At 43.5% G+C, this 24455-nt stretch overlaps 4 protein-coding genes across 4 annotated transcripts; 2 read left to right on the forward strand and 2 right to left on the reverse strand.

Annotated features, from left to right (window-relative positions):
* Window positions 1-2288: 2288 nt before the first annotated feature.
* On the reverse strand, window positions 2289-3239 carry BOLA1 (bolA family member 1). Its single transcript, XM_060622373.3, has 2 exons — window positions 3120-3239; window positions 2289-2772 (listed from the first exon to the last, which is right to left on the reverse strand). The coding sequence occupies exon 2, from the start codon at window positions 2767-2769 to the stop codon at window positions 2356-2358; it is 414 nt and encodes a 137-aa protein (XP_060478356.3). The 5' UTR covers window positions 2770-2772; window positions 3120-3239; the 3' UTR covers window positions 2289-2355.
* Window positions 3240-13438: 10199 nt separating this feature from the next.
* On the forward strand, window positions 13439-13943 carry H2AC21 (H2A clustered histone 21). The gene has a single exon (XM_078451481.2). It carries the CDS (start codon window positions 13496-13498, stop codon window positions 13886-13888), a length of 393 nt encoding a protein of 130 aa, XP_078307607.1. The 5' UTR covers window positions 13439-13495; the 3' UTR covers window positions 13889-13943.
* Window positions 13944-14034: 91 nt separating this feature from the next.
* H2AC20 (H2A clustered histone 20) lies at window positions 14035-14491 on the reverse strand. Its single transcript, XM_060622335.3, has one exon. It carries the CDS (start codon window positions 14432-14434, stop codon window positions 14045-14047), a length of 390 nt encoding a protein of 129 aa, XP_060478318.1. The 5' UTR covers window positions 14435-14491; the 3' UTR covers window positions 14035-14044.
* Window positions 14492-14709: 218 nt separating this feature from the next.
* On the forward strand, window positions 14710-16969 carry H2BC21 (H2B clustered histone 21). The gene has a single exon (XM_078451483.2). It carries the CDS (start codon window positions 14762-14764, stop codon window positions 15140-15142), a length of 381 nt encoding a protein of 126 aa, XP_078307609.1. The 5' UTR covers window positions 14710-14761; the 3' UTR covers window positions 15143-16969.
* The last annotated feature ends 7486 nt before the right edge of the window (window positions 16970-24455 follow it).

A 24455-nucleotide genomic window follows, 5' to 3' on the forward strand; every position in this document is an offset into this window, starting at 1 on the left:
TGAGGATATTAAGTCACATAAGCCAGTCGCAGAAAGTCAAATACCAAATAATTCTATTAGTTAGCTGAAAATAGTCAAATTCATAGAATCAAAGAGTAGAATGATGGTTGCCAGGAGCAGGGAAGAGAAGGAAATGGGGAGTTACTAATCAAAGAGCATGAAGTTTCAGTTAAGCAAGATGAATAAGCCCTATAGATATGTATGACTGTACCTAGTCAATGATAATGAATTGTATTCTTTCTTTATTTATTTATTTATTTATTTTTTAACGTTTATTTATTTTTGAGACAGAGACAGAGCATGAACGGGGGAGGGGCAGAGAGAGAGGGAGACACAGAATCGGAAGCAGGCTCCAGGCTCTGAGCCATCGGCCCAGAGCCTGACGCGGGGCTCGAACTCATGGACTATGAGATCGTGACCTGAGCTGAAGTCGGACGCTTAACCAACTGAGCCACCCAGGCGCCCCATGAATTGTATTCTTAAAAATCTGTTGAGAGTAGACCTTATGTTAAGTGTTACCACCATAATAAAACAATTTACAAAAATAAAATTAAAAAAACCCTAAATCAAAACAAAAATTTATGAGCGTTTCTTGAGGATAGAGCCAGTTTGCCTCCAAATCTTCGTGTGTCTTTTAAAGATAGATTCCAGATTCCATTCTTGTGGAATCAGAATTCCCCCTCCCCTTTTTTTTAAAGAGAGGGGACCTAGAATCCACATTTGAAACAAGCTCCCATGGGAATTCTTATGTTAGGCTATCTGGAAATCAATGCCTGGGTGTTACCCCTGACTCTCCCTTTTTTTTTTCTTTAATGTTTATTTATTTTTGAGAGACAGACGTGAGCAGGCAAGGGGCAGAGAGAGAGGGAGACACAGAATCTGAAGCAGGCTCCAGGCTCTGAGCTGTCAGCACAGAGCCCTATGTGGGGCTCAAACTCACAAACCGCGAGATCATGACCTTAGCTGAAGTTGGACACTCAACTGACTGAGCCACCCAGGAGCCCCTCATATTTCTGTTCTAATCAAGACATTTTCTGACTTTTTATGGTAGCTCTCAAAACTTTTTCCTTTCCATTCCTACAGCTGACCTTGAAGTCAGGGTCCCATCTTCACTCTTGGTTGCTCTCTATGCCTCCAATCTCCTATGCCAACCTCCTTACACATCACTGCCAGAAGGATTTGCCCCAGAATGCTCTTTGGCATGTCCTTCCTCAAAACTCTTCAATGACTTCCTATTGTCCAACCAGATGCAGTCGAAACTTTAGCTCAAAATGGTCATGATGTATGTTAATCTTTTTCTTTAGTATCTAAATTCTCTTGCCACATTAAGGTCATCAAGGTGCTTATCTAGACATCACTTGAGCTCCCCTCAGAAATAGGACTTTAGAAGGCTTGTAAGAAAAAGGGCTATATAAAGTTTTCTCCATCTTCTATACTCATATTCCATGTTATCTTTTCACTGCCTTAATGTGTTTTCATTTGTCTTGTAAGGATTTTTCTGTTTTCTTTTTTAAAGTTTATTTATTTTGAGATAGAGCACAAGCAGGTGAGGGGCAGAGAGGAGAGACAGAATCCCAAGCAGGCTCTGCACCATTAGCACGGAGGCCTACGCAGGGCTCGAACCCACAAACCGTGAGATCACGACCTGAGCCAAGATCAAGAGTCAGGTGCTTAACCAACTGAGCACCCAGGCACGCCTCATAAAGGATATTTCTGAGAAACAAATGCAAATCCTTTTGGAAATGGGTAGGCTGACAGAAAACCAAACATTCTCCCAGTAGGAAATTCAAATATACTTATAACTCCTGCCTCGTCCAATCGGTGGCTGCAGTTTCTATGCTTTTGCTTGAGCTCTTCCCCCTCCTTATAACATCCTTCCTCTCTTTTCTGGTTTAATTCTGTGCTTTCCTTTAAAGATCCAATTAGGTCACTCCCCACAATGAAGCCCTTCTTGCCTACTCTAGGCTACAGGTATCTTTTCCCAAGAACATCTGTAGCACTCATTCAACAGGCCATTATCAACACAAAGCAGTGTATCTCCTATGATAATTTATCTTTTAATGTACAGGATAATTTCCAACTCATCAGGTCTGGTGATTCCTTAGTCACAATTTAACATAAAACGACTACGCAGCTTTTCCTAAATAGTCCAGGGCAAGGGCAGTGGTGAGTGATTCTCTTTCCTTGGATAAGCTTTGATCTGAAATGAGTTGCTATCTCCAGAGGACATGTACGTGCTGGCTGAATGGGGCCCAAGGATCCTTGTCCCTTACAAACACCAGACCGTATTGAAGGGAAGAAAGCCCGTAGTTTATTCCCAAACCATTAGGATCCTAGTCTTCCCTCTCTGGGGGCTCAGGGGGTTCCGCGAGTTTTCTTGCTCCCACCCAGGCAAGGGGGGCTTGCGTCCAGTTGAGGGTTCTCCTTCCACTGGGCGGGGGTCCGTGCCTGTATAGCCAATGCGTGGACCGGCCCAGCCAGCTCCTCAGACAGCGCAGCGTGTACCAGCCGGTGCCGTTGCAAGGGGCTCAGTCCCTCAAAGCGAGAGCTCACCACCGCCACGCGGAAATGTGTCTCGCTGCCCGGTGGGACCGCATGGCCGCCGCTCTCGTTGCGCAGCTCCAGCACCTCAGGGTTCAGGGCCTGCTCTAACTTCGTGCGAATGGCTGCCTCGACGGGACCGACAGTCCCCAACCAGGCGCTGCTCCGGGACGGACAGACACGACCGGCCATCGAGAACAGGCGCCCGACCAGCTGCACACTCAGCATCCGCTAACGCAGAGACAAGGCCCAGAGCAGTGAGGGTCTGGGCCTTCCACCTGGTGAGAGCCCCGTCTCCCACCTCCAGCCGCCCACGTCCACACCCGGCTCCCGCACGGTGCCCGCCTCGACTCTAGACACCGCCCCTTCCCTCTGGGTGACGCGGGGGGGGGGGGGGGGGGCAGGGTTGGCCTCTAGCCGCGGACAGCAGAGGAGCGACGGGGAGCAAGGGTTGGAAAAGGCCTCCGAGAGGCACGTTTAGCAGGAGTGGGCTGGAGGTTGCAAAGGTAGGGTATGTGCAACTCCGGGTTGTGATTGAGCCACTGTCCCCTTTGAACCCCAGGCTGGGCCTTTTCTACCTTCCACTCAGCCTTGGCTACCGCAGTCGTCGCTCAGAAACCCGACTCCTGAAGTTCTCGGCGAAATGCGGACCCCGCGTCTTGAGGCACGCTGGGAAATGGAGTTCTGACTACGCGATAGTAGCCTGGGCAGACGCCACGTGATGCCCCGAGGTCTCACGGGAATTGTAGTCTATGATTTTATTTTTTTCCCCCAACTCGTGGTTTTAGGTTTTGAAGCAGAATGATGCAAAAAACGAACAAAACAAAACAAAACAAAACAAAACAAAACAAAACAAAACAAAACAAAACACCACCGCCGGGAATTCCTGCGCAGTTGGGACTGCTGTTATTTGTTGCATTTTATTGTCATCTAGCTGAATTCCTTTATTTTATATACGAGAAAATGGAAGCCCATTTCATTTACTGAATACATAATTACTGAGCGCAGACCAGTCCTGAATAAAGCAGGCCCTGTCTCAAGGAGTGTACAGAACCCTGAAGATGAGCAAGTAAGCAGGCAATTACAATACCGTGTGCTAAGTGCTATGATGGGACTGGGAGAACAGGATTCCAAGGAGTCATGTCTCCCAGATTTGGGGGTGCAGAGAAAACTTCAGAGGAGATTTTAGGGTAACAGTCTAGAAGAGAGAGCAGAAAGCCTATCTCAGCTCCTCTCAGTCAGGCTGTGGTAGTTGCACGTGCAAAGGCCAGAAGAGGGAACTTTGGGGGAGTGGTTACTTTAGGTGTAGTTAGGTGTAGTTGGAGCCCACGGGGCAGAGATGATGGCGATGGGAAGTAAGTAGGAAGGCCTGCCTGGGAGAAGGCAGGGGCTAGACCATACTGGGCCTTGTGGGCCAGTCTTTTTCCTGGGAGCGATGGGAAGCTAATGAAGATTTTAAGCAGGGCTGTAACAGGATGAGATTTTTCTTTTTTTTTCCAAGATGATATAAGCTTTTAATTTGTATTTTATTTTGTATCTTTAATATTTTATCGATTATATCTCCATATATTCCTAAGTATTTTCCCCAACTTCTAATTCGGGAAAAATGTCAAAGCTGCAGAAAATCCAAAGCAACGTCTTCTACCTTTCACTATTTTTTACATTTATATATAATATACATATATACTTATATATTTAAGTACTTTGTATGTATCTATATACTTTAAAAATATATTTATATACTTTTTTTGGTTGAACCACTTGAAAATAAGTTGCAGATAGCAGACATTTCACCATTAAGTACTCCAACATATATCTCCTAAAAACAAGAATATTCCCCTATATAACCACAATAAACTTATCACACTCAAGAAATTTAACATAATGACATGTATTTTCCCTAGCCTTAAAAATTTTTTTTAAAACTTTCAGAAAAGCTGCAAGATTAGTACAATGAGCACCGTTTACCCTTCATCCAGATTCACTGACATTTTACCTGACTTGCTTTGTCTGTCTTTGAATTTGTATGTATATAATAACAATAATGAAATAATTATTATTTTTGCTGAATCATTTGGGAATTAGTTGCAAAAATGTTTACATTGCACCACTATCTACTTCAGCATGTATCTTCTGAGAACAAGGACATTTCCCTACATAATCACAATACCGTTACCACACTCAAGACATTTAACCTTCATATAATACTATTATCTATAGTTGATAGTTGATAGTCAGATTTCTCCAGTTGTCTCATTAGTGATCTTTATAGTTTTTTATTTTTGGAAAGCCAGCCAAGGATCATGCATTGCATTAAACCATCTTTAAATTTGTGTTTTTGCAAAGATCACTGGCTGCAGTGTGAATTGTCAGAGAGGTTAGAGAGCAAGCAGGGAGAGCAGCTGGGAGGTTACTTGTAGCAGTCTAGGTGAGAGATGATGATGGCTTGGATCAAGGTGGCAGCAGTAGAGGCAGAGGTGGAGAGAAACTGTGCTTACAAGATATATATTAGGAGGGAATTCACAGGATGTGGTGATAGGTTAGTTATGGGAGGGGAAGTGTCAAGGATGAGTATCAGGTTTGTGCATCTGGATGGATGGCATTAGTTCCATAAGATATGGACTACTGGGGGGGCACCTTGGTGGCTCAGTCAGCTGAGTGTCCGACTCAAGTCATGATCTCACGGTTTGCATCTGACTCAGTTTGCATCTCTCAGTTAAGCATCTGACTCTTGATTTTGGTTTGGTGATCTCATGGTTGGTGAGTTAGAGCCCTGTGTGGAGCCCCGTGCTGACAGTGCAGACCCTGCTTGGGATTCTCTCTCCCCCCCACCCTCCTCTCTGCCTAGCCTCTGCTCATGTCCCTGTGGGCACACATGTGTGTGCTCTCTCTCTCTTTCAAAATTAAACCTTAAATTTTCTTTTTTTAAAAAGAAGCTTGGAATTTTCAGTTATGCCCTCATTCTCTTGAGAAGGGAGAGGGGCTGAAAATGAAGTTAATGATCGATCATGCCTACATGATGAAGTTTCCGTCAAATCCCAAAAGTATGGAGTTTGGAGAGCTTCTGGGTTGGTGAACATGTGGAGGTGCCGGGAGAGTGGCATGCTGGAGAGCCCCTTCCCATATACCTTGCTTTATCTCTTCTATATGGATGCTCAGCTGTATCCTTTATCATATCCTTTTATAATAAACTGGTAAATGTAAGTAAAATATTACCTTAAGTTCTGTGAGCTGCTCTAGCAAATTTATAGAGCCCAAAGGAGGGGTCAGTGGAACCTCAATTTATAATCAGTTGGTCAGAAGCACAGGTGACAGACAACCTGGGCTTGTGGCTGGCATCTTAAGCGTGTGTGTGTGTGTGTGTGTGTGTGTGTGTGTGTGTGTTGGGGTGGGTGGGGCACAGTGTTATAGGACCGAGCCCTTTAACCTGTGGGATCTGATGCTATCTCTGGGTAGAGAGTGTCAGAACTGAATTAAATTGTAGGCCAGGGTGGGGGGGTGCCTGGGTGGCTAAGTCATTTAAGCACCCAACTTCAGCTCAGGTTGTGATCTCATGGTTTGTGAGTTCAAGCCCTGCATGGTGTGAGGTCCAGCCCGACTTTGGGGCTTCGAGCTGACAGTGCAGAGCCTGTGTGGGATTCTCTTTCTCTCTCTCTCTCTCTCCCCTTCCTCACATGCATGCTCTCTCTCTCTCTCAAAAATAAATAAAAATAAACTCATAAAAAAAATTGCAGACCACCCAGCTGGTGTTGCAGAAAATTGCTTGGTGTGGGGAAAAAGCACACATTTGGAAGTGAAGTGTTTTATGTGACTAGTGAAGGAGATTCACAGGGAAGAAACACATAGGAGATAGACTGAAGTAAGGTTTTCCCTGACACAAGTGGAAAATTAAGTTTTTCCAATATATGATCCCTCATTCTGATACACAGATTATCCAAATGTTAACATTTCATCAGGTTTGCTTTATTTCTATGTATCTATCTACACACATATAATTTTTTTGCTGAACCATTTGAGCGTAAGTTTCAGAGATAAAGCCCCATTTACCTCTAAGTACTTGGGATGGTTAATTTTATGTGTCAACTTGACTGCGCTATTGGGTGCCCAGATATGGGGTCAAACATTATTCTGGGTCTTTTTGTAAGTGTGTTTTGGGATGAGGTTAACATTTAAATTGGCAAATCAGATTGCCCTTCCTAATGTGGGTGGGCCTCGTCAGTCAGAGGCCTAAATAGAACAAAATGGCTGACCATCTTTGAGAAAGAGAGTTCTTTCCTGCCTGAGTGCCTCTGATTTGGGACATTGGCTTTTTTCCTGCCTTTGGACTCAAACTGAAACATTGACTCTTCCTGGGTCTCCAGGCTGCTGGCCTGCAGACTGGAATTGCAGCATTGGTTCTCTTTGTTCTCAGGCCTTTGGACTTGGACTGGAACTACACCGTCAGCTCTCCCGGTTTCCAGCTTGCTGACTCACCTGGCAGATCTTGGGACTTGTTAGCCTACATAATCGTGTGAGCCAATTCCTTATAATAAATCCTTCTCTATCTCTCTCTCCGTATATTTCCTATGTGTCTGTTTCTCTGGAGAACTCTGATATTTACTAATGAGTATTTAGTTAAAAAAAAACATTTTCTCACATAACCACAATGTAATTGTCACACTTGGGAAATTGACATTGATATAGTACTATTATCTAATATACAGATCTTACTCAAAATTTGTTAATTTTCCCACTAGTGTCTTTTGTATAAAATGAAAAAAAAAAATGTTCTGGTTCAGGATCCAATCTGGGATCACATGTTGTATTTAGTTGTTAGATCTCTTTGGTCTCCATTAATCAGGAATAGTTCTTTAGTCTTTGTCTTTCATGACTTTGACATTGTTGGAGAGTACAGAACATTTATTTTGTAACGTCCCTCAATTTGGGTTTGTCTGCAGATTTAGGATATGCATTTTTGGCAAGAATACTGCCAAATGATATTGAGTCCTTCTCAGTGAACCATACCAGTGGGCATTAGCTTGATTTGTCTTATTGCTGATGATAATTCTGATCATTTGTTAAAGGGATATCTTTCAGTTTCTCCACTGTAAAATTCTTTTTCCATTTGTAATTGTGGGTGATATTTTGAGTCTATGTACTATCTTGTTTCTCATTAAGCTTTTGTCTACTAATTTTAGCATCTGAGAAGTGTATATGAAGCAGGAGTTATTGAAGATGGAATGAGATCATCATGGATGGGTGGGTGAGGAAGTGGGTAAGGGTGAGAGAGCATATGGTGAAAAAGAATCCAATTTTCTATTAAATCACTTTGGCTAGCATGTGAAGATGGTATTAGAGGAACAGGAAGAATAGAAAAGCCGTTCACAGTAGTATGGTGAAAGATAATCTGAGTGAAGGCAGGAGATGGGCTAGAGAGAAATAAATTGATCAGAATGCTGCTAAAAAAGATAGAATCTATAGGACTTGCTTTTGGTCAGGGCTTTGCAACTTGCTAATCCAGCAACTGATAGGGAATGTTGGGAGGCTGTGGTTGGAGAAGGCCTTGCTAGGGAGGTGATTTAATCAGAGATCTGAATGATTAGGGGGTAACTAACCATGAGGAAAGAGAGATCTGGGCAGAGGGAATGTATTCATTATGTTCTGGATGTGTTATGTTAAGCTCAGTGTTGGCATACTTGTTGTTCTTAAATGTATTGGATGGATGTGTGAACTAATGTGCAAATAGAGAGGGCTGATGTCATTGTTATTTCTGTTGCAAAAATAAATGGAAGCTTTGTAAATTGCAAACTTCACGGGGCAAGTTATAGTGTCTTTGTTTTTAATAAAAACATAGTAAGAATAATATCTCCTATTTAGTGAAGGTTTGTCTTGGCCAGATTGAAACTTTTAGAGGCCTTGAATATTAAAAGATTATGGTGGCCACCTCAGGTGTAATTAAACAAAACAAAACAAAAAACCAATAAACACTAATCTGTGACATGAGGATGGGGTGTCTAACAAATACTCATTTCCCCCCATGATGATTACTTCAATATTTGATCATGAAAAACTTAATTTGTGCTTATTGATGTATAATTTACACATAAGGAATTTACAAATCTTAAGTGTACAGTTTAATTCTATATATGAATACACGCATATCAAGATACAGAAAATTTCCAGAACCTTGGAAGGCTCCAGGGAAATCAATACCACCTCCCCACAGGTAATCATTATTCTAACTTCTATCACCATAGATTAGTGTTGCCTATTTTAAAACTTCATATAAAAAGAATCACATAGCATGAATTCATTTGTGTTTGTCTTCTTTTGTTCCACATTGTCTGTGAGATTCATCCAAGTGCATTGCATTTCTGTTTGCTGTATATCCAGGAGTGGAATTGCTAGGTCATATGATAAACCTAATGTTTATTTTTATGTATGTATGTATGTATGTATGTATGTATGTATGTATTTAAGCTTATTTATTTATTATTGAGAGAAACAGAGAGAGCACAAGCAGGGAGAGGGGTTAGAAAGAGAGGGAGAAAGAGAACCCCAAGCAGACTCCGTGCTCAGCACAGAGCCTGGTGCAGGGCTCAGTCCCACAACCACGAGATCATGACCTCAGCCAAAATCAAGAGTCAGACACCTAGCAGACTGAGTCACTCAGGGGTCCCCCTAATGTTTATTTTTGAAATGAAAAATTGGTTCAGGGGCACCTGGGTGGCTCAGTAGGTTGAGCATCCGACTTCGGCTCAGGTCACGATCTCACGGTTTGTGAGTTCAAGCCCTGCGTCGAGCTCTGTGTGGACAGCTCAGAGCCTAGAGCCTGCCTCGGATTCTGTATCTCCTTCTCTCTCTGTCCCTCCTCCACTTGCACTCTGTCCCTCTCTCTCTCAAACATGAATAAACATAAAAAAAATTTTTTTAAAAGAATAATTGGTTCAAAGAATTTTGGGGATGCCCCTGCTCTGTTGGTGCTAGGTACTTTTCTAAATGTTTTACATTTATGAACTCTCTTAATTTTTACAACAGCCCCATGAAGTACCTAATATTACTTTTTTTTTTATGTTTGTTAGTTTTGAGAGAGAGTGAGCAGGGGAGGGGCAGAGAGCGAGGGAGACAGAGGATCCAAAGAAGACTCTGCTGCTGTCAGTGCAGAGCCTGATGTGGGGCTCGAACCCATGAACTGCAAGATCCTGACCTGAGCTGAAGTATGACACTTAACTAACTGAGCCACCCAGGTGCTCCATCTACTGTTATTACTTTTGATTTACCAGTGAGGAAGCAGAGACGCTTAGAGGTTAGGTAACTTGCCCATGATCACATATCTGGTAAACAATGCAGAGTCAGGCTGTAGAATTTGGGTTCTTAAACATTAAGCTATTTGGCCTCCTAATACAGCTTTGGGACCTCTCAGGTTCCGGGCTCTGTATTAGGTTCTTTACATTTATCATCATTTATTCTAACAAGTCTGTTATGGTTGGATATATATATATATATATATATATATATATATATATATATATATATATATATTAGTTGTTTAATTGACGAGCTTCCAGTATATCTTCCATCACTCTGGCTATCACAGTCTACTATTTATAGGTGGCATTTGGAGAATGGTTCTCGAGTAAAGAGAAATATTTTTGAAAAGAAGACACTAATTCCTTAAGAGTGTTATTTCATGTATTCATGCCGAAAACATTTAATTACCTTTTTAAGAGCCAGGTAGAAGGAATTAAGGACTCAGATTCAAAGATGAAGAAGATGAAGAAGATTCAAAGATGGTCTCTCCCTTGAGGTGGTTACAGAAAGGAAGTGAGACCAAAGCCAAAGCAGAGTGGTAAGCACTATCACCAGGATTTGAACACAGAGGTGGGTACACTGAGGCTGTGTGCGTATGGGAGTAGGGAAGGCCTCATGAAGGAGGAGGTGATGTCTGGGCTGAAACTCAAAGGATGAGGAGGGTTTTGCCAGGTCAAGAGGAAGATGAAGCCTTCTAATCAAAGGCAAGTGTACATGCAACGTTAGGGACCTATGGAAAGGTCCTAACTGAATGGTGTGCAGCTCAGTATGGAGGAGGCTGGAGGTGGTGGTTGTGGTGACAGAGGTGGAGGGAGAGGGGAAGAGAGAGGACTATGGAATGGGGCTAGAAGGCAAAATAACGGTTTGATTAACTGGATTCCTTGGGAAGGAACTCAGTTGCCTTTGGTTAAAAATCCCGGTTGCCTTTTTGTTAAAGGAGGTAAGATCCAGTCTGTTTGTCTGTGATGGTGTACTACTTTTACGGATGGCCTGCTCTACTTCACGTTTTAATAGCTCTGGTAAGAATGCTGGGAAAAGAGCTCTGGGGAGCAATAGATAGTAATTGAGCCTGGTATAATTTGTGGGAGATTGGCCTATCTAAATTGATCTAATAAGGTTTTATAGCTGGATGGAATCTAAAATATTAAATCTAATTTTCTCTCATTCTCTTTCTTTACCAGAGGAAGAAGGGGAGGCTGTGTAAGTTAAGTGGCTCGTGAAGCCCAACATCTAGTGAGTGAAGTAGTGTAAAGAGCACAATTTTTGAGTCAGGCAGACCTGAGTTCTAATCATGTCTTAGTAAATGGCCATGTCACCTTCAGCAAGTGCCCTAACTTCTCTGAACCTTACTTTCCTTTTCTGCGAAACAGTTACATCTACTTCATAGGTAGCCCCCATCATAGGGCTTATCACATAAGGTTCCATATATTCTCTTTGCCCTTCATCTTTCCTAACAGCACAGAGTCATTGTGATAGAGGTAAAAAAGAGATAAAAAGTGGAAGAGTTGGGGAGGTCAGTGCCCCCTCAAGCAGGGTCTCTCAAGCTACCAGAGTTATAGTAGCCCCCCCCCCCCCCCCCCCATTTGGACTGTCTGGGTTCAGACCCTGTAGGTCTGAAAAGTTGACACTGTCAGAACTTCCAGCGTTGATTGGCTCATTGGGGAGAGACTCACACTAACAAAACAGACAAGAAATTTATGAATAGTCTAGGGTGCAAATTCATTAACTTCTAGTGATGTATCTTATAACTAGCTCATGCATTCTCAGTCTCATATTTTTATCTTGAAGTAGAATAATCAGAAAGTTGTCGAGCCCAGTATCTGAGCTAAGAGAGTTGGGCAGTCTTCAGAAATATTTCATCCAGGTTGTAAGAAAGGCTGATGATTTCACAACCAAGGACCCTTGGTTGTGTGTGTGTGTGTGTGTGTGTATTCACAGTGCTGGAGAAACAACACATTCCTATTGTAATTGCCTCATTTACACTCTGTGTGGACTACATCTTTCTATTAACACATGCATCTTCTGAAATGATATAATTGATTGAGTTAGAATTACCTTCAGGTACATTCTGCTATTGAAAAAGCACTCTCCCATCACCTTTGATTGGATCTGGGTGTTTCACATGTTTATACCAACATTCTTACCAGCTATAGATAGCTGATATTAACTTGCAGACTTGAGATTTCCTCTATTTTCTAGAAGCATCTCATGACAGCTCTTTGCACTAGTCTCACTTATCTGTATACCCATTGTGTGGTAGGTAGCATGTACTTGATAAATGTCAGTTCAATAAAGGTGAGGATAAAAGAGAGGACATCAGAAATGGGCTCGATGAATAGGATTTAAGTCCTCCAGTCCTCATGGAACACTCAGGAGAGGGTGCAAATGGTGTGAGGGATGTAGAACCACCCAGGATGGGAGGCTGAGGAGGAAGAAACAACTTTCCAGAAAGTTTCTTTAGAAGGCAGTTGGAAGATTAGGAAAACAAGTGTTACAGGGCTGTTGCTGAAATCTAAGAGAGCAGTGAGGAAGCAGACAGGAACATGGATTAAAAACTGAAGAGATGCTAAGTAAGTAGCCAGATACGCTGTTGAGATGCAGGTGAGTGGATTCTAAGTGTAATTTGACCATAAAGAGCAAACAGAGGAGGTAGGCGGTTGTTTGGGTAAGTTTGCATCTGGATTGGACGAGTTGTTGGGACAAATGAGTTGAGGTACCCACTAAGCAGTTTGGTGTAAGGGTCTGAGCTTCTAGAACAAATCTGGGATAGTTGAAAGCATGGAAGTGGGAAGACTCTTCAGGAAGAGCGAAGAATGGAGGGGGGTTTTGTGTAGGGGGCAGAGTCCAGACAGACACGGGAATTTAGGGCCAGGTAGAGGAAAAGGAGCAGGATGGGGAAAGTCGGGGGACATTTTGAAAGCCAAAGGAGCAAGTTTCAAGGCGGTAATCGGATGCCTCCTGGAGGTCCAGAGGAGGAAGACAGATCTTTTTCAGTCCTTGGTTACAGTGTATTCCGAGGACCGGGGAAGGCTGGGGGTGGGGCTAAGCCACACCGAAGGCCACGACTAAATTGCATTGAAAGCAGACGGCCTTAGTAATTTTTCTGGGAGTTTGGCTGTGAAGAGACAGAAAAGGCGGGACTTGGAGAGTAATTTAAGGCTCAAGGGGATAACTGGCTTCAGAATCCCTACCCTTGAGTGGGAACAACTCTGCATCTGCTGGAGGCCCCTCTGCAGGCCTTTTGGGTCCTTTTTAGGATTTCCCTTCTAGCTCTAAACTGGAAAAAAAAGAACCAATTCTCTCCCCCCTCTCCCCACCCCCCACCTACCTCCGCCTCGCCTTCTCTAAACTGAAAACAAAAATTGCCACTCAGTAAAACGCAAAACCAGCGTTTTGTCCGAAAGCTTTCTTTCTTTAAAAATCCTCTCATGCAAATTAGGAGCTTTAATGTGGCTCCCAGCGATTGGTAGGTACGTACGAAATCCGTCATTTCCTTGTAGTGCAGGATGCAAACGAAGAGTCCGCTTTCTGCCTTCCGATTGGCTGTTTGATTGGTCTACTTCCCTTTACCCCTCCCGGTAGCTCTTATAAATTACACCAAATTGGTTATCCTTTCCACTTCCTTCTCCTTGAATAAGAAGCTGTAACTGCAGTTTTGGCCGTAATGTCTGGACGCGGAAAGCAGGGAGGTAAAGCTCGCGCCAAGGCCAAGTCGCGCTCGTCCCGCGCCGGCCTGCAGTTCCCGGTGGGCCGAGTGCACCGCCTGCTGCGCAAGGGCAACTACGCCGAGCGGGTGGGGGCCGGCGCGCCGGTGTACCTGGCGGCAGTGCTGGAGTACCTGACGGCGGAAATCCTGGAGCTGGCGGGGAACGCGGCCCGCGACAACAAGAAGACGCGCATCATCCCTCGCCATTTGCAGCTAGCCGTGAGAAATGACGAAGAGCTCAACAAGTTACTCGGGGGTGTCACCATTGCCCAGGGCGGCGTCTTGCCCAATATACAGGCGGTCTTGTTGCCCAAGAAAACAGAGAGTCACAAGCCTGGCAAGAACAAGTAATTAGGAAGCTTGAGACCATCCCCACTAACCCCAAAGGCTCTTTTAAGAGCCACCAAAGTGTCAAATGAGGGGCTGATCACGAAATAGCGCATTAGCTCTTTTTTTGAAAATTTGGGTGGCTCTAAAAAGAGCCTTTGGTCTTTGGCTTGTCATGGTTTATTTGCTTTTGGCTTTGTGGCTTTCGGTTTTCTTTGGTAAGAGAACGGCCTGGATGTTAGGCAGCACGCCGCCCTGGGCGATGGTGACTTTGCCCAACAGCTTGTTCAGTTCCTCGTCGTTGCGGATGGCCAGCTGCAGGTGGCGGGGGATGATGCGCGTCTTCTTGTTGTCGCGGGCCGCGTTCCCCGCCAGCTCCAGAATTTCCGCCGTCAGATACTCCAGCACCGCCGCCATGTAGACCGGCGCGCCGGCCCCCACCCGCTCGGCGTAGTTGCCCTTGCGCAGCAGGCGGTGCACTCGTCCCACCGGGAACTGCAGGCCGGCGCGGGACGAGCGCGACTTAGCCTTAGCGCGGGCCTTGCCTCCCTGCTTTCCGCGACCCGACATGACTGAAAGTGAGGCTACAACACCTAAAGCTCTGAACCTCACAACAAAACAGGATTGAAAGATCAGCGATTGAAAAGCCTTTATAAGCTTTGCTAGGGGTGGGGTCAGGAACGAGTTTTTCATTGGTCCTAAATTGGCTCCAGAACTAGCCAATAAGGCCAAGAGTAGGTGCTGTTACGTAGTTATTACTGATAACGCAAGGTCCCTGCAAGGCCCAATGGAAATGAAGGACTTTTGGAGCCCTAATTTGCATACGGTGGTTATAAAAGGATCAGGCCCGCCCATTCTCGCACTTCTTTTCTTTGCTAACGCGTGTGGTGTTGTACAATGCCTGAGCCGGCAAAATCCGCTCCCGCGCCCAAGAAGGGCTCGAAAAAGGCGGTCACCAAAGCCCAAAAGAAGGATGGCAAGAAGCGCAAGCGCAGCCGCAAGGAGAGTTACTCCATCTACGTGTACAAGGTGCTCAAGCAGGTGCACCCCGACACTGGCATCTCGTCCAAGGCCATGGGCATCATGAACTCGTTCGTCAATGACATCTTCGAGCGCATCGCCGGCGAGGCCTCCCGCCTGGCGCATTACAACAAGCGCTCGACCATCACGTCCCGGGAGATCCAGACGGCCGTGCGCCTGCTGCTGCCCGGCGAGCTGGCCAAGCACGCCGTGTCCGAGGGCACCAAGGCCGTCACCAAGTACACCAGCTCCAAGTGAGTCCCTGCCGGGACACGGCGCTCGCACGGGTCGCCGGCCGCTTGACTCCAAAGGCTCTTTTCAGAGCCACCCACCTAATCACCAGAAAAGAGCTTTGTTCACTTATTTTCCCCTCACTTCTTTCTCACAAAGTAAGTTGTTTTACTTGCGAAAGGTCATGGAAGATGGCACACGTAGTATCTAAGCCTTTCTTAAACTTGAGACTCCTGGCGCGTGACTGGCTTTGCTTTTTAATCTAGAGCGCGTCTTAAAAACTTTTAACTGTCTTAGTTTTTCTAGAAATCCTTTCGAATTAAGATATTGGAGAATCTGTTCCTCCTCACCTTCCGTCCCTAGATTATTGTGTCCTGGTCGTTCTGTTGGGTGTATGTTTCATCGGTGTTCTAAAACGAAATGAGTGATTTCGGTCATCCTCACTTAAGAAAGAGTCCCAGGACAACTAAGCCCCGGGGGCCGCGGATATTGCGTCAGAGCGCTGAAGAATTCTTCCGAGCGTTTGGCATCTGCCTGGGTGCCCAGTCACCAGTTCTGCCCTGCGGTGTGGCCTCCTGTGGATCCCAGCGGTCTGGGCGTTAAGGGTGGAGCCTGTGCTGCCGGTCCTAGCCTTTCCCTGATTGGACGACATGAATATTTAAAATCACCCGCCGGCTCCGGAATTTGTAGATTCTGGTTTCCGCTGCTTACTTTGGGTCTTTGAAATCCCTGTTATTTCTCGGTTTGTGGATCGTTTTTGCATTTAATTCTTCTCGGAACGCTCCGGCTTTAGGTCACTGCACGGCGCTGGTCATTGAGGTCTAGGCTCAAAAGCCACCTCTCGGAGGCCTTCCCAAGTCCCACTCAGGAATTTGCGCCTCTTGTTCCTGCCTGTCATCCGGTCTCATGGTTTTCTCTTCCTCCTAGCAGCCGTCAGAAATTGGTTCGTTTCTTAGGTATGGTCTTTGTTCTCAAGCCCTTAACAGAGACTTTGCTGGTCTGTTTTTCTGTATTGTCCATGCCAATCAGTGCCTGGCACAAAGCGGACACTTAAATACTTACTGAATTATTAAGATCTGTCGAATTAATTTTCCCACCCCATCCTTTTCTTAATCGCTCCCGTGGATGGATGGGTGCCGTTCATTTCCATTAGATACATGTGAAGACATGAAAATGGAAATGTTTTTGGAGCTCTTTGCCCAAGTCCGTCCGTGGTCACCTCAGGGCAAGATCTCTGAGGAGGCCCGTGTTAAGATTCTTTTTGCGCCAAATAGGTGACAATGGTTGGTTCTCCCTTTACGCTCCTTAGTGTAGCGTAACCTCTTTTGGATTTTCGTTAAATTCAGAGCATTGAATCCTTTTCCAGTCTCCTTTTCTGAAACCCATCACTTCCACCCTGATCCTCTGTTCCCCATGGAGATGAGCATTTAATTTACACTCACCTTCTCATTTATCAGGAAGCCCTGAAAAGATAGACCCTGTAAGACAGGCAAGGTTAATAACCCTTTTGCAAAGGAGGTTGAGAAAAGCAATGGGATTGGTTCACTGGTCATGCAGCCAACTTTTCCACCTTTGTATCCTCAAATGCGTGGACAATTGCATTTTAGTTTTATTTTGTGTGATTACAGAATGTTCACAGTCTTTCTGTCCAAGCCTTGATTTTGCTGATGAAGACACTGATCAGTTATTCAACTCTGCTTTTGGCTAAGGGGTTCTGGGCTTGATCCTAAGAGTTTTGTGAATTCAGATGGACTCCAGACATCATGAACTGAATAAGTCTTCTGTTTCCCACATGTGTGTTTTCAAGTGTGTGTAGATGCTATTGTATTAATAAAATTACCGATTAATTTAAAAGCTTGGCTGCTTTCTTTTTATCTGCAATATATTTTCTCATTAAATGAAGTAAACAGATACAACCACTGCTGGGTCTGTGGAAAAGGATAAATATTTATAAACCATTGGCCAAAATTACTTCTACCCAAGAGGTGCACTGGGGTTGAAGTAGCTTGTTATGAGGACACTGTTAATGTTTAGTCATTTAAAAAGACATGACCACAAATAACAAGCATTATAAACAAGGTAGAAGAAATAAAGTCCTTAAGAAAGTTTAGCTAACACCTATAGAGCACTTAGTATGTGCCAGACAATGTTCTCCAGGCCCTTTATACATATTGACTCATTTAATCCTCACAAGAACCTCATGAAATAGTTATCATTCTTATCTCCCATTTTATAGTTGAGGAAACTGAGGCATAGAAAGACTTCTCCTCAGAAACTCTCCAGAGAATAAACTGCTAGTTCAGGATTTAAGGGATTTGAGAGAGTAAGATCAATCTCTGAAAACCTGGATCCCTCCTTGGATTTTGGGAAGAAATTATCTATGCTTTACAATTAAAAGGAATATCACCTGCTTTATTTTTTTCAGGATGTGCCCCGTATATAAATCTATGGTGGTGGTGGTGGCTGAAATCCTTGGGGAGGGGACTGAGGGGGTTCTGGTTCTCCATCGCAGAGGCCATATCTCAACTTGCTTATCAGTTGGAATCCCTTCACTAATATGAGAGAGTCTTGGTTACTGGTTTCAAGCTCCTCCTGGGCATGGTGTTCACTAGCAAGGAAACTGCAGAGTGGGGAAGGGGAAGAGGTGATAGAATTTGAAATTTTAACTCCAGAGGGGAGCTAATTAGTGATAGTGAGTTTAATCTTCCTAAAGAACCTTTTTCATCACTTCTTTCTCCTGCTCAGACATCTGTTGTCTATTTGCTTATGTTGGGGTTAACAATGATTGTTATAATAATTGCCTCTACTTATTGAGCACTTAACTACTTCATGGTTCTCTGCATTGCATCATTCGATCTATAACTGGCACCACTGAAGTAGATTCCATTATCATCATCCTTATTTTCTAGATAAAGGAAACAGCCTCAGAGAAGTTAAATAACTTGTCCAGGATTGTTTAGGAAGTAAGTGGTGGAGCTATAATCCAACACACATTTTTAAAAAGCTTGATATTCAAAGCTTTCCAAAATCTGCCTCTTCCTCCTTTTATAGCTGTGTCTTCTACTGCTCTCCTCTAGGGTTAGGTGGGTTTTCTGCTCTGCTTCAAATGGTCTGTTCACCTTCCACTAAACCCATTTGCTCCTTCCCAGGTCTGGATTGGATTGCTCCTTCCTTCTGGCTTGGCCAGAGTTTTCTTTCAAGCCAAAGTCATACCTTCCAGCTCAAATGACATCTCTTCCTTCATTTCTCTATCATACCCACTTGCACGCACCTGTTCTATTCAAGTGGGAGAAAGTGTTAGGGTTGCACCTCACCTCTTCTAGGCTCAAACCTCTCGGATATTCCATGTTCTCCTGCTAGAGTAATCTTCCAAGCACAGGTCTGACCTCATCACCTACCTGCTGATAAACCTCCAGTGGCCTGTATCACGGCCTCAGTTTGGCCTTCAAGAGAAAAAAAATAAAATAAAACAGAAAACGTAAAAATTTATCAGTAATTCTTATCATATTTGGTTTCACAATGTGGCCTGGGGAGGGGACCTTTCTTTAAGAGGGAGGTTAACATAGCTCATAGTACAGGTAATCAGTAATTCTGACACAGAGAGTAGTAAGCCTGAAGGGCAGCTCTGTTTGGGTTTCAGCAAGTGACCCTTAACTGCAAGACTGTCCCTGTGCCTAGGGAGACTAGGTTTCATCATTTCATATGGGCAATGGAAAATCTGTGTCTACTAATTTTGTAAATCTATTAAGTATCTATTGATATTAAGTTCTATAAGAAAGGCTCTCTAGGATCATTCCTCTTCTCTGACTCCTAAGCATTGCTAGATATGATATCATTGATTCATTTTTTCATTCAAAAATTGGTTGAGTGTGTTAGATATCAGGCAATCCGCTGGGCAGTGAGCATACAAGATTCAACAGAACAGAGTGGCTTCTGCCTCCCTGGACTTTTAGTGCCTAGGAGAGAAGTTGGATATTAAACCAGTGACTATAATAAAGTATGATGAGTGTTAAGTGGGATAAGTGCCCGCACAGATAGTGCGATGGAGGGAGGCCTAACTTGACATTGGTGGGGGCGAGGAAGGCCTCTGGGAGGAGGGGACTTTAGGATGAGGCCTGAGGTGGATGGGAAGGAAGAGTGTTCCAGGCCATGGGTGGCATGGGCAAAGGCCTGGGGGAGAGCAAAAGCCAGCTGGCTCAGAGAAGTAGGAGGAACTGCAAGAAGCAGTTTAGAGGACAAGTTTAGGTAGCGTTTGGAGGGCAAGGAGGAGAGCACAGTAAAACGAGTTTACACCGGAAGGCAGAGCCCAGACCTTGCCAGATTAGACCAGACATATGGAAACAGACTTTAGAGAACCCCATTAGCTTCTAAGCTAATGTGACTATGGAGACAGGAAGGAGCCAAATAGCAGTGAAAACACAAATGGCAGTGAAAACACAGTCTCAGAGGCCACAGGGTCTATGTCCATTAAAGCACTTTCTGGGGCAGATGGCACCCTGGCCCTCAAATGGGTATCCATTCATTGCAATGGGGTATCCCTTAACATAGAAATGGCTGCATCAGGCCATCCAGGCTGATACCAGCCACCATGGCACTCTGAGGAACCATGAGATTTCGAGGGGTCTGTGAGATTCATAATAGGTCAAATGTAAAGGTTTGCTAATGTCCAGTGCTGGTTAAGGTTAGAGAAATGGGGTAGTCTTATACACTATTAGTGGGAGAAGAATGTGGTGCAAACTTTTTAGTGGGTAATGTAACAATATCACAATTCCCTTTTCATATACGAAACAAAACAAAAATGTCTACACAAAATCCTCCAAGATACTTATGCAGGGAGGGTAAATAGCAGCTTTTTATTTCTATTTTCTATTTTTTCCTACTTTTTTATTATTAAAAAATTGTTTTTAAAGTTTATTTTGAGAGAGCGCGCGCACGCGCACAAGCGGGGGAGGGGCAGAGAGGAGAGACAGAATTCTCCCAGGCAAGCTCTGTGCCATCAGCGCACAGCCAGATTCGGAGCTCGTACTCACCAACCAACCGCGAGATCATGACCTGAGCCGAAATGGGAGTCAGACACTTAATTGACTGAGCCACCCAGGCACCCCTCTACTTTTTAAAAAGTTTATTTATTAAAAATTTTTTTAACGTTTTATTTATTTTTGAGACAGGAAGAGACAGAGTATGAACAGGGGAGGGTCAGAGAGAGGGAGACACAGAATCTGAAACAGGCTCCAGGCTCTGAGCTGTCAGCACAGAGCCCGGCGCGGGGCTCAAACTCACTGAGGGCTAGATCATGACCTGAGCCGAAGTTGGCCGCTTAACCGACTGAGCTACTCAGGCGCCCCTATTTATTTACTTTTGAAAGAGAGAGAGAGAGTGTGTGGGTGCGGGAGCCAGGGAGGAGCAGAGACAGAGGAACAGAATTCCAAGCGCAAAGTTTGGAAGTCACAAACTGAGATCATGACCTGAACCTAAATCAAAAGACGGCCGCTTAACCGACTGAGCCACCCAGGTGTCCCAACAGCAGCTTTTTATTAAAAGCATATTTTTAATTCTTGATAATTGAGAAATTAAAACATATACACAGAGGGGAAGATACCCATTACCCAACTTCATCAATTACCAACTTAAGACTGTCTGTCCTGTATCATTTTGAAGCAGATCACAGACAGCATATTATTTCATCCATAAATATTTCCTTATGTATCTCTAAAAGACAAGGACCACAATACCAAGTCACATCTAAACAAATTAACAATAGTTCCTTAATTCATCAAATACCCAGTTGGTGTTAAACTTAATCTACATGTCACAGCTTTAAAAAAAATGCTTGGTTTAAATCTGAATCCAAATAAGTTCTGAACATAATGGTTGGTTGACACGTCTTTCAACTCTAATATATGTTTCCCATCCATCTCTATTTTTTTCTTTTTTTAATTATTTAAAAAAATTTTTTTAATGTTTATTCATTTTTGAGAGACAGAGAGAGCATGAGCAGGGAAGGGGCATAGAGAGAGGGAGACACAGACTCTGAAGCAGGCTCCAGGCTCTGAGCTGTCAGCACAGACCCTGATGCGGGCTTGAACTCACAAACTGTGAGATCGTAACCTGAGCCAGAGTCAGACGCTCAACCGACTGAGCCACCCAGGTGCCCCCTTTTTTTCTTTTTTAAATGTTTGTTTATTTTTGAGAGTGAGAGAGAGTGCGTGAGTAGGGGAGGGGTAGAGAGAGAAGGAGACACACAATCAGAAGCAGGCTCCAGGCTCCGAGCTGTCAGCCCAGAGCCCGACACGGGGCTCGAACCCACGAACTGAGAGATGATGCCCTGAGCCGGAGTCAGACGCTTAATCGCTTAATCGCTTGACCGACTGAGCCTCCCCAGGTGCCGCCATCCCTATTTTCGTGTAATTTCTTTGTTAAAGAGACATGGTTGTTTTTCCTGTAGAGTTTTCCAGTTGGGATTTTGCCTATGGCTTCCCTGTGATGTAGTTTGTTGTGATTCTTTGTCCCTTTATGTTTCCTGTAGAAACAGAATAAATGGAGCAGAAGGTGATTAGATTTAGATTCATTTTTGTACTTTCTGGCAAGACTGCTGCACAGGTGGTGCTATTTTTTTTTTTTTTTTTTCTCTATCAGGAGACACACAATGTGTAGTTGCTCCCCTTTTTGTGACAATAGCTGTTGATGCTTAATGCTTGGATCCTTTAATTCATTAGTGGCTGCAAAATGATATTCTAGCACTCCCCCTTAATTTTATTAGCTGGCAAGCTTCAATAAAGAGAAAGCAGTATTATTTTTAATATTAAACACTCAGAAAGTACTTAACTATCTAATAGGTGAAAAGAGAGTGACAGGATCCCTTTTGATATAAATAAAAAAGTGTATGTATGTATTGGTATGTATACATGCATATATGAAGGAAATATTTTTCTGGAATTTCATATGATAAAACTCATAATAGTGGCTAGTCATAAGGAGAAGAGTGTGGGTAGCCCAGAAGGAGGATTTTACTTTTTCTTTATATCTTTCAATATTATTTGAATTTTTCATGAATGTATGCTTGAAATCATTGTCAGCAGAGGTTATTTGGACAGTGGGGTTATTGGCCTTAAGGAAAAACAAAAACAAAAACCAAAACCCGGTGCTGTGAGAATATTTTTGGTGAAAATAATGCTTCAAATAACTATCCTAATGCTTGGCATCTAGTAGACCCTCAATTCATCTTCATTAATTCTGAAAAACAGTTTAAAAAATCTTCAAGAGGGGTGCCTGGGTGGCTAGTCAGTTAAGCACCTGACTTAAGCTCAGGTCAAGATCTGTTTGTGGGTTCGAGCCCTGTGTTGGGCTCTGTGCTGACAGCTCAGAGCCTGGAGCTGCTTCAGATTCTGCGTCTCCTTCTCTCTCTGCCCCTCCTCTGCTTGCGATCTGTCCTCTCTCTGTCTCAAAAATAAATAAACATTAAAAATTTTAAATAAAAAAAATAAATAAAACATCTTCAACAATATAACCAGCACTCAAACTAGACAGCAACAATGGACTCCAAGTGTTCCTGGGACTTGTGTATGGACCTACAGGTCTAGGATTGGGATTCTGCTAGTACAATCACTTAAAAAATCGTGAACATCAACTTTAAAAGAGTTATGCTCTGAAGTGATTTTCCTAACTAGTCAATTTTGCTGCTGAGGCCTCTGTCATAGATTAGGTCCTCAGCCAGGTCAGGAGAGCCAGTCAGGCTCTTCAAGGAGGACTGACTGGGTCATGGAGGGGTGTGAAATCAGGTGATGAGAGTACAGAGGATTGGCCCTGGACAGTTGGCATGGGTTACTGAGCAAGTCAAGAGCAGTATTTGGGGAAGGTTATTCTGACCCTCTTAATCTTTACTCTGACTGAGCCATGCAGGATAAATTGGTGCTCCTAAATGTTACTCTTATTTTTCTGAAATTTGCAAATCACACATAATCTGAGGATCTTTTACTGTATTTGCTGTATATATTTAGTAGAGCCACTGCCCTTTTTTCTTATTTATTATTCCTTTGTATGTTTATTTTTTACTCCCTTGCAGACAATCATTCTAATTTTGCTTCTATGTGTTTGTGCAAAAGGTGTATTGCTTTCTATGCATTAAAAATAATTATTCTTGGGGTTCCTGGGTGGCTCAGTGGGTTAGGCATCCAACTTTAGCTCAGGTCACAATCTCGCACTCCGTGAGTTCGAGCCCCGTGTCTGGCTGTGTGCTGACAGCTCAGAGCCTGAAGCCTGCTTCAGATGTTGTATCTCCTTCTCTCTCTGCCCCTCCCCGCTAGCATGCCCTCTCTTTCTCTCTCTCTCTCTCTCTCTCTCAAAAATAAACATTAAAAAATTAAAAAAAATTATCCTTGCATACTATATATTGCATTTATATGGTATTTTTGAAATAATAAATTACAGAGATAAATAGATTAATGGTTTCCAGGGAATGGGGGTGAGATGGGAGGTGGTTGGGAAGAAACTGGGAAATTCTTTTGAGATGACTGAATGGGACGGTATCTTGATTGTGGTGGTGGTTACACGAATTTACACATGGAATAAAATTGCATAGAATTACATGCACACACGCATATGAACTCAGGTTAAAAAAACATGTGAGAAGTCATTAAGGTCTGCATATTAGTTAACAGTAATGTACCAATGTCAATTTTCTGGTTTTTGCTATTGCATTGCAGGTATTTAACACATCACCATGGGAAGAGGCTTAGTGAGGGGCACATGGAACTCTTTGTACTGTTTTTGCAACTTCCTGTGAGTCTATTACCATTTCAAAATAAAAACTAAAAAGCTACAGAACATACTTTACTAGTAATTAAATAGATGCAAAGGTAAAATAGAATGTCATATATATTGTTTTCAATAGAAAAATTCTTCTTTGGTGCCAGACAATGTTTTAAACACTTTACACGGATTACCTCATTTAAAAAAATTTTTTTTTAACATTTATTCATTTTTTGAGAGACAGAGAGAGAGCACAAGCAGGGGAGAGGCAGAGAGAGGGGGAGACACAGAATCCGAAGCAGGCTCCAGGCTCTGCGCTGTCAGCACAGAGCCCAGTGCAGGCTTGAACCCATGAAACACAAGATCATGACCTGAGCCGAAGTCGGATGCTTAAACGACTGAGCCACCCAGGCGCCCCTGGATTACCTCATTTTATTTCCCTAATAATCTATCTAATAACCTAATAACCCTATCAGCAGGTAGCATCATTATTTCCATTGTACAGATGTGGAGACAGAACCACTGAGGGGTTAAGTCACATGTCAGTAAGTGGCCAAGCCAAGATTAAAAGTCAGAGTCTCTTTTCAGTCAT

Source organism: Panthera onca, chromosome C1, assembly GCF_046562875.1.
Source record: "Panthera onca isolate mPanOnc1 chromosome C1, mPanOnc1 haplotype 2, whole genome shotgun sequence".
Lineage (NCBI taxonomy): Eukaryota > Metazoa > Chordata > Mammalia > Carnivora > Felidae > Panthera > Panthera onca.

Coding starts and splice junctions, on each gene's coding strand:
- BOLA1 (XM_060622373.3), bottom strand. CDS start 2,769: ATGCTGAGTGTGCAGCTGGTCGGGCGCCTGTTCTCGATGGCCGGTCGT.
- H2AC21 (XM_078451481.2), top strand. CDS start 13,496: ATGTCTGGACGCGGAAAGCAGGGAGGTAAAGCTCGCGCCAAGGCCAAG.
- H2AC20 (XM_060622335.3), bottom strand. CDS start 14,434: ATGTCGGGTCGCGGAAAGCAGGGAGGCAAGGCCCGCGCTAAGGCTAAG.
- H2BC21 (XM_078451483.2), top strand. CDS start 14,762: ATGCCTGAGCCGGCAAAATCCGCTCCCGCGCCCAAGAAGGGCTCGAAA.